At 41.3% G+C, this 15,129-nt stretch overlaps 1 protein-coding gene across 2 annotated transcripts in view; it reads left to right on the forward strand.

Moving 5' to 3' along the window:
• Nucleotides 1–15,129, forward strand: part of HIVEP3 (HIVEP zinc finger 3) — a 186,665-nt gene that overhangs the window by 155,025 nt on the left and 16,511 nt on the right. Inside the window, exons 5-6 of one of the 2 annotated variants that reach the window (XM_077480970.1) lie at nucleotides 453–589; nucleotides 13,735–13,910. In XM_077480970.1, the coding sequence (XP_077337096.1) occupies nucleotides 453–589; nucleotides 13,735–13,910 (313 nt within the window). The remainder of the gene's footprint in view (nucleotides 1–452; nucleotides 590–13,734; nucleotides 13,911–15,129) is intronic. The other variant, XM_077480971.1, reaches the window with a different exon arrangement.

Here is a 15,129-nt window from a genome sequence, read left to right on the forward strand (position 1 = left end):
GGCTGTTCTGATTAGGAAATAAATCTGACACTTCTGGTTATTGTTGGTGCTTGACCAGTCCCTCCCGCCCCTCACTTTTCTTTTGGCCCATCAATATAATTGGCTGCTTCATGGCCAACGGGAATGTGCACAAGGGGACACAAGCTTTGCCACTACCAGGAAGTGCTGAAGCTTTGCCCAAACAACATCCTTGCATTTGGCCATAAAGAGATAAATTAAAATGATGTGACATAAAATGCCCTTCAGTAGTATTTTTATGAATTGAGGTGTGGACATGGAAAATGAAAAACAAAGTAACGAGAATAAACAGTGCTTCTTTTGGTAGTTATACAAATGCTGCACACTGGATTATTAAACTGCTTTAAGCGCTTTTGATTATGATTGTTTCTGAATCCTAGTTTTTTTTTTTTTTTTTTTTTTTTTATTTCCCTGAATTGTTATGGGATGAAAAGCAGACTCATCAGCCTGTTCAGGTATTTAAGGAGACATCAAGGACTGCCAAAGAAGAAGAAAAAAGAGTGAAATCTGAAGATTCTGGGACATCTGTTAAGCGAGGAGAACCCTCCCGTGTACGAATCTTCGAAGGAGGGTGAGTTCTGTTTCTGTATTATTTTAGAGCAGAGTTAATTAACCATTCATAATTTGTCTCCCTGTTTTTTAGCTGATGTCGAATGTCGTGGTTTAATTTTACCAGTACTTACCAACTTTTTAGTTGGCATTTTATTTCTTAATTGCTAAGATAAATGGAGATTACAGTAACAAATCAACAGACATTCTAATGCCTTCATAATCCAAAACTCGAAAATGTTTGGCTTAACCTACACAATAACTGTTCAGTGCTTTTAATTTTACATTAATTGGTATTTTATCTCCACCTCGAATGGTTCTATTGTTTTTTATTTATTTTTTGCATCCCACGCATTTTATTAGGGACAAAGTAAAAGCATAGGCCACATGATACCCCTCCTATTGGTCTTACATTTTACATGAGTTGCAATATAAATACCTTTTTTCATTGTTTTTCTGTGCAGTTATGTGACCACAAAGCTCTGGCTCCTCTGTGCAGTGAGTGTGCAGTAACTTCCAGAGCAGTGATATCACATGTTAATGTCCACTGCTTTAGGTGTGGTTGGAGGAGTAAAGCATTCTCTCCCACCAGCAGCACATTACACAGAGTTTTGTGGTCAGATGAGATATTTAAATTGTGATTTATGCCTAAATTTATGAGGGGCAGTGGGGAGGCAGCATTTTAAAGGTGGAGTATAGCTTTAAACTTCTATTTCAACATAAACATACCATGAGAGAATTACGGGGTCTGCCTTTGCGACCTTCTTCTAAAATACTAATTATCGTGCTGTCCTGCTGTTACACTGGTCTTAATATTCTACAGACCCATGTTGGTCAAAATCAGAAGTCTGATGTTATTATCTGCATGCTTGTTCTGAGTCAGAGATTCAATGTATTTAAGCCAGGGGGCCAGCATTACAGCCCCATTACTTGCATTTTCAGGATTGCTGACCAATAAAAGCCTCTGTGTTTCTTTCATAACCTTTTTTTTTTAAATGTAAAAATACTTCAGCACCTCCAATTATCCACTCCTATATTGACTACCTTTTATTACATTTAAACAGGTCTCATTAGGCTCAGTTCACACTGCTGCTACATGGGATCCGACTTGTGAGACCCCAAGTCGTGTGACATGTCAAATTTAAGGTATCCCTATGAGAACCGTCTTAACTGATACTCGCTCTGATGTTAGAAAAGGTTCCTGCACTATTTTGGTTTGCCTTGGGTGCGATTTCAGCCCATGTACAGGCTCCTAAATAGCATCCAAGTCGGAAGGAAGTCGCGGGCAAAATCATACAACTTTGCTGTCATAGCAGTGTGAACCCAGCCTTATTGCAGAGATCCCTTTGTAAAAACTTTACATTTTTATATACAGCGTGTGTGTGTAATTATATAAGTTTGATGTGGATCATTAGCCTTTCTGCCAAACAATGCACCTAGCACTGTTAAATCCTACCCCTGTTTTTAACTATGGGAAAGGTTGTAGAAATTGCAGTGTACAAATATAGTAGTGATTATTCTCAGCAATCCAATCTATGCAATGTCCCATTTACAAAACATCCAAAATGTGAAGTGTAAATGTGACACATCATAAACGCATATGAAAAAGTGCAACCAATAAAGTGCTGGCAAAGTTATTCAAGTGCTAACAAAATATATGTTAAAGCAATCAATATACCCAAAATATTAAATTATCATGCAAACAATATATATATATATATATATATATATATATATATATATATATATATATATATATATATATATATATATATATATATATATATATAACTGTCCATATAACAAAGTGTTCTGTGCTCTTATCACTGTTTTAACCGGTGTCACCGCAGTTATTATATCTTCTCTTTGTGGAGTTAAATCACTCATGTGAAAATTCATGGGTTGTGGGTGATAAAGCCCTTGTTCCCCTTTAAGGGGGGGGGGTTCCTGGATCCCTGCTGCTCACTCTCTTCTTATTGCTCTCCACTCGTATGCATCCCCATATAAAAAGGAAAAGCTCATATAGTGTAAAATCCTTTAGTTCAGGGATCTGCAATTAGTGGACCTCCAGCTGTTGCAAAACTACAAGTCCCATCATGCCTCTGCCTCTGGGTGTCATGCTTGTGGCTGTCAGTCTTGCTATGCCTCGTGGGACTTGTAGTTGTGAAACAGCTGGAGGTCCACTAATTGCATATCCCTGCTTTAGTTTATTAAAATTTCCACTAAAACCATGTACATTTTTACATTTTATAAGTGCATATCCTTGCACCAGGGAAGCATTGCATAATCACTTCTAAGTGCCAGCCCTAAAAGCCAAATACTATCAGGATGGACCACACTATTCCTTTAGTATACCTCCACTTCTGGGTTCATTTAGCGTGATATCTTCCTTTCCTGTAAGCCCATGTACTAGAACAAAAGTTCTGTGTGGTTTCTTTTAGTGGCACAGTACTTTTAGTATGTTTTTTTTATTTTAAAAATGTCATTATTCTCGTGTGCAGTTTCCATCAAACACATCTTTAATAGTTATAAATGGAACAAGTATGCACAGTAAAATGCATTATATGTGCTTTTTACATGTGTTGTAATATATGGCACTCAACACAAAATACCAATAATATACGAACAATGCATATTAAAATATATGGTTAAAAAGGACCATTCCATCCAAAAATGATGGGGTGTATTTGTTAGATATAAAATGGGTAAATAGGCTGTACACTCTGCAAGAGAATTTTCACTTTGCTTAGTACCTTGTACAATTGAATATTTTACCTTTAGTAAATCCCAATAATTTAGGCTTTGGTGGAGTCTGGTGAGTCAACCGTTGACATCTTAGGTTCCATGCACACTGGCAAAAAAAAAAACTTGACAGATGGGAAGTGTTGTTGAAAAGTGAGAAATAAAAGCCTGCAAAATCAAATCACTAATAAACTTGCCTAAACTTATACAATATGCTCACAATTTTTTTTGTGCCACGTTTTTCCAACTAAAACGCTGATGTTTTTTTCTGCTCCTAGTGTGCATGGAGCCTTACATGTCTTGAGGATTTACCTGCTTTAGTTGCTGGCAAATCCAGAAACTCAGGCACAGATCTCTTAAGCATTTAAGGGACTGAATTAGTAAGGGCATGTGTCAAAGGGCTTTGGGCTTGTGTTAATGACATTAGTTTGGGATGCTGAGATAATTCAGAGTTCCTTGATAAGTGCACTGACCTTCAGTTTACCTACTTCTGACTTCCACTTGCTTCAATCAGGTTTTGCATTCTCAAAAATTTGTTTGGGAATGCGGAACCTATGTGATGCGAACAAAAGCCAGTTGACATAGGCTATAAAAATATTCAGCATCTAGCAGTTTTGGGTGAACTTGTCCTATGAAAGCAGTTATGTGAATGTCCCAAAATCATGATGTGAAGTGAATGTTTATTTAAAGACAAGTGATTGAACTTAAACAGCTACTGCACATACAATGTATTTTCATTATGTACTGCTATATCGGCCTTGAAAGTTCAGCACAGACCTCCTGTTACTCTTTCACTGCCAGCCCACCCCCTGTGGTAAGGAAGGAATGATTGCTGTCCTTTCCAGCCCTGCACTGCAGGCTCTGATATTGTAGGAAACAAAGCTTTTAGGAAGAGAATTAGTGTGGGCATAATGCATTTCAGTCACTATATAGATTTTTTGGATCTATGTATACCCTTGTGTATATACTAAATATCAATGTCTTTCTTCATTGATACATTTTTAAACTGCGTGTTATGTAGAGTATTCTCCTTCCTTGGTACTATATAATTACTATTACTTTATATAAAGTGTAATATATAAAGTGTAAGATGCCAGAGATCCCCCCCCCCCCCCTCGCTTTGGATAGAATGAGGAAGGGCTATAATATCTATGAGGTTTTTATTTTAGTTTTTGTCCCAATTTGGGAGATGTATGTGGAAAAGCCTACTATTCTTGTACCTCTTCAGGCTGATGGTAAATTCGAATGCAACAGTGAAAGTTGGTACCCTTTTTGTAGAAAACTAACAAGATGGATGCAAAGGCTGACACAATTTTCACTACCAAAAAGAAAAAACATAGTTGCTAGCACTAACCAATGTTTTGGGGACACGCAGGTAATTTTATAAAGCTTCCCATCACATCTATCTAGCTTCCTGATATCTGAATGTAGGAAAGTGAAGGCAAATCTTATCTGTGATCCCAGTGACCGTGAAGGGCAGTGAAGGAAGAAACTGAATCGATCCAAGGAGTACACAGGCCACAATAGGAGCTTGTCAGAGGTTCTAGTCCAGACTTGGGCAGATTGAGGCCCAGGGTTACATCTGGCACTTTGGCTGTCCCTTGATGCCACTAGTTCAGACCTGGACAAATTGAGGCCTAGGGTCACATCTAGCACTTAGCCTGTTGATGCCACCACTTTCAGCATGCCTCCCTGGGCCTGTCAGTTTCAGGCACGCTGGCAGGTGTCTGTGTAAAGAGCTGTAAGAACTGGAAGGAGAGAGTCTGAGGAGCTGATCAGTACAGCGGAGAGTCTTGGTTGTGGTGGGAGAATGTTGCCTGGGAGACATCCTGATGCTCTCCCGCTACTCTGCTCACCATCCAAGTTCTTCCTATGTTAGCACCTTAATGCTGCAAATCCCAAGAGCCTGTGCTTCACTCCAGGTCAGGATCTGCAAAAAAACTGTACCGATCCCAGGCTCTCACCTTCTAGTCACAATGCTTTTCAGAGCATTTGGCATGCTGTGAGGAGCAGTTATTTTGTCTCCTCACTGCCTAATTTTACAATATAATGCCTCACTACCATGCTGCAATTGTATGCCATTGCATGGCGTCGCTTGTTAAATTCTGCAGCCCAAGTTAATGCTACGGCATAGAAACAGCCTTGTCCGGCTGTTATTTTACAGTTCAGGTAGGTGGCTGGGCAGTGGCCAACCACCCATCTATAAGACTTATTTCACGAGCAGTTGCATCTATTATTCCTAGCACCAGGTGTTTGATTTGTGTATGTTTATGTACTAACGGACCTTCCCAGGTCCAAAATGAATATTGAACAGAATTAAGTTTTGCCCTCCAGAACAATTCTGTTTTTTAACCACTTTCAGACCGGACCATTTTGCTGGTAAATGACCAGAGGTCTTTTTACACTTTGGCACTGCGCTGCTTTAACTGGTAATTGCGCGGTCATGCAATGTTGTACCCAAACAAAATTTGCGTCCTTTTCTTCCCACAAATAGAGCTTTCTTTTGATGGTATTTGATTGCCTCTGCGATTTTTATTTTTTGCGATATAAACGTAAAAAGACCGCAAATTTTGAAAAAAAATGATATTTTCTACTTTTTGTTATTAGAAAAATCCAATAAACTCAATTTTAGTCATACATTTAGGACAAAATGTATTCAGCCACATGTCTTTGGTAAAAAAAAAGTCAATAATTGTATATTTATTGGTTTGCGCAAAAGTTGTCACATCTACAAACTAAGGTACGTTTTCTGGAATTTACGCAGCTTTTAGTTTACGACTGCCTATCTCATTTCTTGAGGTGCTAAAATGACAGGGCAGTACAAAACCCCCCCAAATGACCCCATTTTGGAAAGTAGACCCCCTAAGGAAATTGATAAGAGGCATGTTGAGCCCATTGAATATTTTATTTTTTTGCCTCAAGCGATTGAATAATGACAAAAAAAAAATTTTTTTTTTTTTTTTACACAAAGTTGTCACTAAATGATATATTGCTCACACATGCTATGGGCGTATGTGAAATGACACCCCAAAATAAATTCTGCTGCTTCTCCTGAGTACGGGGATACCACATATGTGGGACTTTTTGGGAGCCTAGCCGCGTACAGGGCCCCGAAAACCAAGCACCGCCTTCAGGCTTTCTAAGGGCGTAAATTTTTGATTTCACGCCTCACTACCTATTACAGTTTTGAAGGCCATAAAATGCCAAGATGGCACAAAACCCCCACAAATGACCCCATTTTAGAAAGTAGACACCCCAAGCTATTTGCTGAGAGGCATGTTGAGTCCATGGAATATTTTATATTTTGCCACAAGTTGCGGGAAAATTACAAACTTTTTTTTTTTTTTTTTTTTTTTCACAAAGTTGTCACTAAATGATATATTGCTCATGCATGCCATGGGCATATGTGAAATGACACCCCAAAATAAATTCTGCTGCTTCTCCTGAGTACGGGGATACCACATATGTGGGACTTTTTGGGAGCCTAGCCGCGTACGGGGCCCCGAAAACCAAGCACCGCCTTCAGGCTTTCTAAGGGCGTAATTTTTTGAGTTCACTTCTCACTACCTATTACAGTTTTGAAGGCCATAAAATGCCAAGATGGCACAAAACCCCCACAAATGACCCCATTTTAGAAAGTAGACACCCCAAGCTATTTGCTGAGAGGCATGTTGAGTCCATGGAATATTTTATATTTTGCCACAAGTTGCGGGAAAATTACAAACTTTTTTTTTTTTTCACAAAGTTGTCACTAAATGATATATTGCTCACGCATGCCATGGGCATATGTGAAATGACACCCCAAAATAAATTCTGCTGCTTCTCCTGAGTACGGGGATACCACATATGTGGGACTTTTTGGGAGCCTAGCCGCGTACGGGGCCCCAAAAACCAAGCACCGCCTTCAGGCTTTCTAAGGGCGTTACAGTTTTGAAGGCCATAAAATGCCAAGATGGCACAAACCCCCCCCCCCAAATGACCCCATTTTAGAAAGTAGACACCCCTAAATTTAGGGGTACACTAGTGAGACTAGGTAATAAATGGCGGGTGCCCTGAAACTATAAAAAAATAACTAACCAACCAGCGTCACCTGTAACAGTTATATGGTGATCACTGGTGAAAGGGTTAACTAGGGGGCAATCAGGGGGCTTTATGCGGTAGTATATGGGGGTCCCTGGCGCTATAAAAAGCTGCGGCGAACCTAAATACCTACCTGCCTAACTAGCGTCACCTGTGACACTAATACAGCGATCAGAAAAACGATCGCTTATTAGGCTGGGTTCACACTGGAGCGATGCGGGAACGCCACGAATGCGCGGCGGGTTCCCGCATCGCATGCCTCCCGGCGGCAGTTCACACTGCCCTATGCGAACTGCTGGGAGTGTCAGTGAAATGTTAATGACACCCCCAGATCAGTTCGCATATCGCAGTGCGATCTGCAAACTTGGATCGCATGGTGTGAACACCCATGCGATCCGATTCTGCTGCGGACCAAAAAAAGGGTCCCGTGCGAGTTTGCGGCGGGTGCGGCGGGTGCGACACGAATTCAGCCATACTATCTGTATAGCTGAACTCGAATCGCACAGAGATCGGATGTGATTTGCACTGCAGTGCGGTGCGAATCACATCCGTTCTCATAAACCGCTGCAATGTGAACCCAGCCTTAGTGACACTGGCGACGGGGGGTGATCACGGGGTTAAACCTTTATTGGGGGGGTTAGGGGGGTACCTTAGAACTAAAGGGGGCTAACCCTAACTGCCCTAACAGTTATTAGTCACAAATGACACCTGCCGGGTGATCAGGGGGTTAAACCTTTATTAGGTAATAAATGGCGGGTGCCCTGAAACTATAAAAAAATAACTAACCAACCAGCGTCACCTGTAACAGTTATATGGTGATCACTGGTGAAAGGGTTAACTAGGGGGCAATCAGGGGGCTTTATGCGGTAGTATATGGGGGTCCCTAGCGCTATAAAAAGCTGCGGCGAACCTAAATACCTACCTGCCTAACTAGCGTCACCTGTGACACTAATACGGCGATCAGAAAAATGATCGCTTATTAGGCTGGGTTCACACTGGAGCGATGCGGAAACGCCGCGAATCCGCGGCGGGTTCCCGCATCGCATGCCTCCCGGCGGCAGTTCACACTGCCCTATGCGAACTGCTGGGAGTGTCAGTGAAATGTTACTGACACCCCCAGATCAGTTCGCATATCGCAGTGCGATCTGCAAACTCGGATCGCATGGTGTGAACACCCATGCGATCCGATTCTGCTGCGGGCCAAAAAAAGGGTCCCGTGCGAATTTGCGGCGGGTGCGGCGGGTGTGGCGGGTGCGGCGGGTGCGGCGAATGGCTGAACTCGAATCGCACAGAGATCGGATGTGATTTGCACTGCAGTGCGGTGCGAATCACATTCGTTCTCATAAACCGCTGCAATGTGAACCCAGCCTTAGTGACACTGGCGACGGGGGGTGATCATGGGGTTAAACCTTTATTGGGGGGGTTAGGGGGGTACATTAGAACTAAAGGGGGCTAACCCTAACTGCCCTAACAGTTATTACAGTCACAAATGACACCAATGCAAAAAAAAAAAAAAAAAAAAAAAAATGACATTGGTGTCACTGTGACTGGGGGGCAGGGGTAATTGGGGGGGTGATCGGGGGGTAAAGGGGGGGTGTGAGTGTGCCTGGCATGTTCTACTGTGTGTGGGATGTGTTGGTGCAACTCACTGATCCGCTCTCCTCCGTGTCGGAACGAAAAATACCGACACGGAGGAGAGAATACATCACTTCCTCTCCTGTGTTTACATTACAGGAGAGGAAGTGATGTCACCGGGGATTTCCATTCGTCGGGAGCGATCGCGAGGGGGTGGCCATGAATGAATGGCCGTCCCCTCGTCCGGGATCGCTCCCGAACGAAAACCGACCGCCGCAGGCACCGGGCGGGGGCCCGATCGGGCCCCCGACCCGCGGGAGGCAAAACACGTACATCTACGTGCTTATGCCTGCCCGTGCCATTCTGATGACGTAGATCGGCGTTAGGCGGTCGGCAAGTGGTTAATGTGGCTGTAGGGAAAATTGATTACCCACCCCCTGTTCTAGCCCTACCTCATTCTATCCAAAACCAGATAAAAAATGTTCTACTGTATTTAAAAAAAAAAAAAAATCAAACATCAGCAATTAGTGGGATCATGATATCCTTAGCAGCCAGTCACACTTTAGATTTCATTGCTGCACTGAGCTGTTAAGCTGATCTGTGATTAGTTGTTATGGGTTACAACCCTTTATTTCTAATCTTCTGTCTCTGTTTAAAGAGCTTATGATATAGTGCAGCAGGGCTGGTAGTGAAAGTGTTAAGACGTATCTGGTAATACTGCTGTCTCTTTATACCCTTCATCAGCATTACCATTGCTCTGTCTCTGTTTCACATTATAAAATCTTTCTTTTTAACATGCCCCCTCTTTATAACCTGCAGTTCATCTTGTATTTCTAGACTGATTACCAACATTGAATTAGAGAGATCACCCTTTCTATTCCACTATCCTTTCTGCTGCTTCTATGCTCTTATTTCTTGTGTTTTTTTTTTTTTTTCCCTATCCTGTTTTACACCCTCCTCTTTCTGTTCCAGTGAGATGTAGAGGAGGCTGCATTCTGGAATCTTACATCATACAACCGCAGACAAATATTAAGTCAGACTGGATCTCTTTGCAATGATCTCACCACTATCCCTCCCCCACATACTCACCCACCAGAGAGCGTCTGCTCTCTGTCCTCAAGGTGATTGTTTCATATTAACAAGGCTGGCGTGAACACGTGCCCACACTCTCATGGATGCCAGATTTGATAGCTTTGAAGGGGCAAATGATTTTATTTTTCTGAGAACATCTCAAATTGATGAAAAACATCCCTAACACAAGTCTGTAAATACAATATGTAGGCTGTAAAAGCCCCATGATTTTTCGGGTATGTTATACAGTATATACACTGCACATGCACATCCCTAAAATGATCTCTGTTAATTATCCCAGTGGTTGTTAGTCTTATGACTAATTATCCTTTTTTGTTTGAAGTCTTCCCCAGAACTGATTCACAATTTTTTTGACCTTTTCCCCAGGGCTCAACCATGATCCCTTGACCTCTTCCCCCAGATGTCATCTGCTGCCATCTTGACCACTTTCCTAGACCTGCTTTTCTGATATCCTACTTCCCAGGTACCCTAACTTCCTTTCCCCTACCTAACCCCACCTGCATAACTTCTATGTTCTGATGGTTATACAAAAGAATTTAGGGTGGGGGAACATGTTTATGTTGGATTTGTATATTTATGTATAGAATAACCATTTCGAAAACCATATCCATCACCATTTCCATCAGATTCAAAATATGTTTTCTTTGATCTTCTGTGTGCTTCCTAGAAATCATACCCAGTTTATTGTTTATTAAAAAAAAATATTTAAAGCACACCTGTAAACCAGTGCTGCCGAAGAGAGGAGGGTTAAAGGTGTTTCGGAAATATCATGTTTAATGGATACATGCATGTTTGATCTTCAAAAAATAAATGTGCTCCCTCCCAGACTTTTTATTCATCTTTTTAAGAGTAAAAAAGTAGCAAGTTAGTGATTGAGTTTCCATAGAAACACAAGCACTGAGACATCCTCTTTAAACATGGCGCATGCCCTCTTCAGCCCTATAGGCTATAATGGATGTTTGCTTCTTCTGTCAATGTATAGGTTGGCAGAAATCGATTATAGCTTCGGGGCACGTGTGCCAAGTTGAACAGGACATCTTTGCACATACGGAAATATATATATGTTTAAATATACACTTGCTCAATACATAAGGCTAGATCTTGCTTATTCCCTCACTTTCTCTCACAAATATACCAGACAGTGTCTGTCTGACTGAAAGAAATATACTAGTTGAATGACCTGTAACCTCTACAATGGTCCTGCTAGCAAAAGACCATGTGATCTAGGCTGTAGATCACACGATGGAGCTCAGGAGTGCCAGGTTTTTTTTTATTTATGGAACGAATAGGGTGCTTTTTACTAAAAATAATACTAGAATTTGGTAACCCTGAAGTTTACTTTTGATTCATGAGAAAATAAATTTTCATAGATCCCCATTTGGTGATGGTTACTCTTTAAAGTTCATATCTCACTTGACCATTAAAAGTCAGATAACCTTACGCCTTCTCTTAACATTAAAGTGATTTTGTAAAGGTTTTTTTCTTTTTAACAAATATGTCATACTTGCTTGCTCTGAGCAATGGTTTGGCATAGAGCAGCTTGGTCCTCCTCTTCTGGGGTCCCCTGCCAGAAATTTTGGCTCCTCCCCCATTCTGAGTGCCACCATAGTAATCCTTGACTTCTGGGGTCCCCCGTAGGCATTCCTGATTCCTCTCTGGGTACTCCCATAACAAGCTATGGGGGCACTCGTGCAGACTTGATATGTGTGTCCTTTGCCACACACAAAGGTGCTCCGTCCAGTATGTAAGAAAGCCATAGTTTTCTTTTGCAAATTGGTGTTCTATGATGGTATAAAAAAAGTTCTCTACATCAGATTCTTATTTTCATTGTTGATCCTGCAAGATCTCCATCCTTCACCTATATAAAGGAAGGGTTTTCAGCCATTTGCAAGTCCTGAGAGAAATTTCGAATAGTTTAATGTAGTTGACAAGCTTCTGTGATGGTATTAAATGGTCAGAGATTTAAAGGACGGTTAAGTGCAGTAGTAAAGGAGCATACAGAAAAATAAGACACCCACTTTTATAATTTGTGCCAATGTAGTACTAAATATGAGCCCTTCCTTAAACAGCCTGATATGGTGGGTTCAACTTGGTGTTGGTTCAGCTAGGTGCAGTTGGTTATTGGCAAAAGCTGGCTCCACAACCTCAATAAAACAACTAACAAATTGAATCTTTCTCACAAGACAGGGCAGACCGATGTACTGATGAGCCTGTGTCCTCTGTAGCTTTATTTTCCCGTTCTTAGCTTACATACAGTATTGGAACGCCTGTTGCTGTTCTGCTTAGTTATTATTGCTCAGGTATTGACTTCCTGTCTGATACCACTAATCTGGCATTTCTACAGTAACCTCTTGGTTACCAAGATGATTTTCCTTACAGAACTTGCTACTCATTAAACACTGTCCTGTTTGTTCCATCAATGTCTGTCAACACTAAAGCCTGTAGAGTATGAAAATCCTGGAGATCGGATGTAGCTGACATGCTGCAATCACGACATCTGGCACTAACAATCATGTCGCTTAGATCCCACATCCTACCCTTTCCAGTAATTGGTGGAATAACAGCAGAAAAGAGTTATGCAACAACTCCTGTTTCTCTTTCCCAGTGTATCTGTCTGAGCTTTGAGTCCTTCTCCAGATTTCTCCATTGACTCTTCATCTGTGTTATTTGTACCAGCTGCATGAGTTGTCAAGTCTTTCATCTTTGACCCATACTTTTTTTTTATCCTATACTGCTGTTTCTTACACTGCTTCTGTTATATTTTGCTTCATCACACTCCTTATTTGACACCTGTTCTGTCTTCTTGTCTCTGCTATGGAACACGCCTATACCAGTCTATGCATAAAATAGAAAAAAGTTTGCACACCCGATATATCCCTAGCTTTTTTCTACATCACCCTGTTCCCTAGGTTTTAAATGTCTCACTCTGTGTCTAATTTTAGTTTTTTTTAATATATGTACATTTTTATGTCACCAGTACTATTTGACTAAAGGTTAAGTCCACGCAAAAGGCTTAAAGTGCAAGTCCTGGCTCTACCCAACTAAGTTTAAAATAGTTATTACCCCCCCTTCTAAATCCTGTTCTTATTACCCTATAGAAGGAAGATGTATATACTTGCGGTCATGGGATTGGCTTCCAGCAATGACTTCAGGGGAGAGAAGGAACATCTGACCATGGATGCACCGCAGTAAGCCTAGGGTTGAAGTCACCACTTCCTTCTACAGGGTAGTTAGTATAGGAGTAAGAAGAGGGTGGGAGCCTTTTTAGGTTTAGTTAGAGTCTAGAATTCCACTTTAATTGTCAGTATTTTCAGAATGGCCAAATGGAGAATCCAAAATGGCCAAAGGAGAAAATGAGTGTCCCAATCACCCTCAGGAGTCCCAGAATATCTGAGCAGGGCTGAGTAACACCACCGTTAAGCCTAGAACCAAATGTGATCTTTCACAACTTGGATTAGGACGGGGGGGGGGGCTGATATTGCCCATCTCCCCATTCTAAACACCTTTTACAACCCAATAAGGGACAGTGTCACCTACCTCTGTTTAGCTAAAACAAAAAAATATGTTTTTGGTGGACTTAACCTTTACACGGTGCGTTCATAAGCAAAATTGTGTTGTGCTTTACTGTTGCAATTGACACATTTTAAGACATTCCAAATATAAATCTTTCTTCTACAGGTACAAATCAAATGAAGAATATGTTTATGTTCGAGGCCGCGGCAGGGGAAAGTATGTGTGTGAGGAGTGTGGTATTCGTTGTAAGAAGCCAAGCATGCTGAAGAAACATATTCGCACACACACTGATCACCGACCATACATGTGCAAACATTGCAATTTTGCCTTCAAAACCAAAGGTGAGATTTTTCAATTTTTTCTGAATGCATTAATATTTTGTTTTGGTAGAATCGAAAAAGGATAGAATCTTTGAGGTTTTTTTTTTTCTTTATCTTTCTTTGTCACTGCAGGGGGTATACCCCCTCAGTTTCTGTCCTAGTGATCTCTTTGCTGAAATGTAATTTAATAAAGTATTGTTACTTTTTTTTTTTTATCTGAACAAGACGTAAAAGTACTCTGAGCAAGAAAATCAACATTGCAGTGGGGCAACCCACACTACAAGAGTTATTTTCTCGTTTAGTCAAGGGGCAAAGGATTAAGGAGTAAATACTTACAATATCTCACAAAAGTGAGTAAACCCCTCACATAAATATTTTATTATATCTTTTCATGTGACAAAACTGAAGATATTACACTTTGCTACAATGTAAAGTAGTGAGTGTAAAGCTTGTATAACAGTGTAAATGTCCCCTTAAAATAACCCAACACAAACAATGTCTAAATCACTAGCAACAAAAGTGAGTACACCCCTAAGTGAAAATGTCCAAATTGGGCCCAAAGTGTCAATATATTGTGTGGCCACCATTATTTTCCAGCACTGTCTTGACCCTCTTGGGCATGGAGTTCACCAGAGCTTCACAGGTTGCCACTAGAGTCCTCTTCCACTCTTCCATGACTACATCGCAGAGCTGGTGCATGTTGGAGGCCTTGCGCTCCTCCACCTTCCATTTGAGGATGCCCCACAGATGCTCAATAGGGTTTAGGTCTGGAGATATGCTTGGTCAGTCTATCACCTTTACCCCCAGCTTCTTTAGCAAGGCAGTGGTCATCTTGGAGGTGTGTTTGGGGTCGTTATCATGTTGGAATACTGCCCTGTGGCCCAGTTTCTGAAGGAAAGGGAACATACTCTGCTTCAGTATGTCACAGAATATGTTGGCATTCATGGTTCCCTCAATGAGCTGTAGCTCCCCAGTGCTGGCAGCACTCATGGAGACCTGGACCATGACACTCCCACCACCATGCTTGACTGTAGGCAAGACATACTTCTCTTTATACTCCTCACCTGGTTGCCGCCAAACACATGCTTGACACCATCTGAACCAAAAAAGTTAATCTTGGTCTCATCAGACCATAGGACATGGTTCCAGTAATCCATGTCCTTAATCTGCTTGTCTTCAGCAAACTGTTTGCAGCCTTTCTTGTGCATCATATTTAGAAGAGGCTTCCTTCTGGGATGAC

The sequence above is a fragment of the Lithobates pipiens genome, unplaced genomic scaffold, assembly GCF_037356315.1.
Source record: "Lithobates pipiens isolate NorthernLeopardFrog02 unplaced genomic scaffold, aLitPip1_a1.2 Scaffold_16, whole genome shotgun sequence".
Lineage (NCBI taxonomy): Eukaryota > Metazoa > Chordata > Amphibia > Anura > Ranidae > Lithobates > Lithobates pipiens.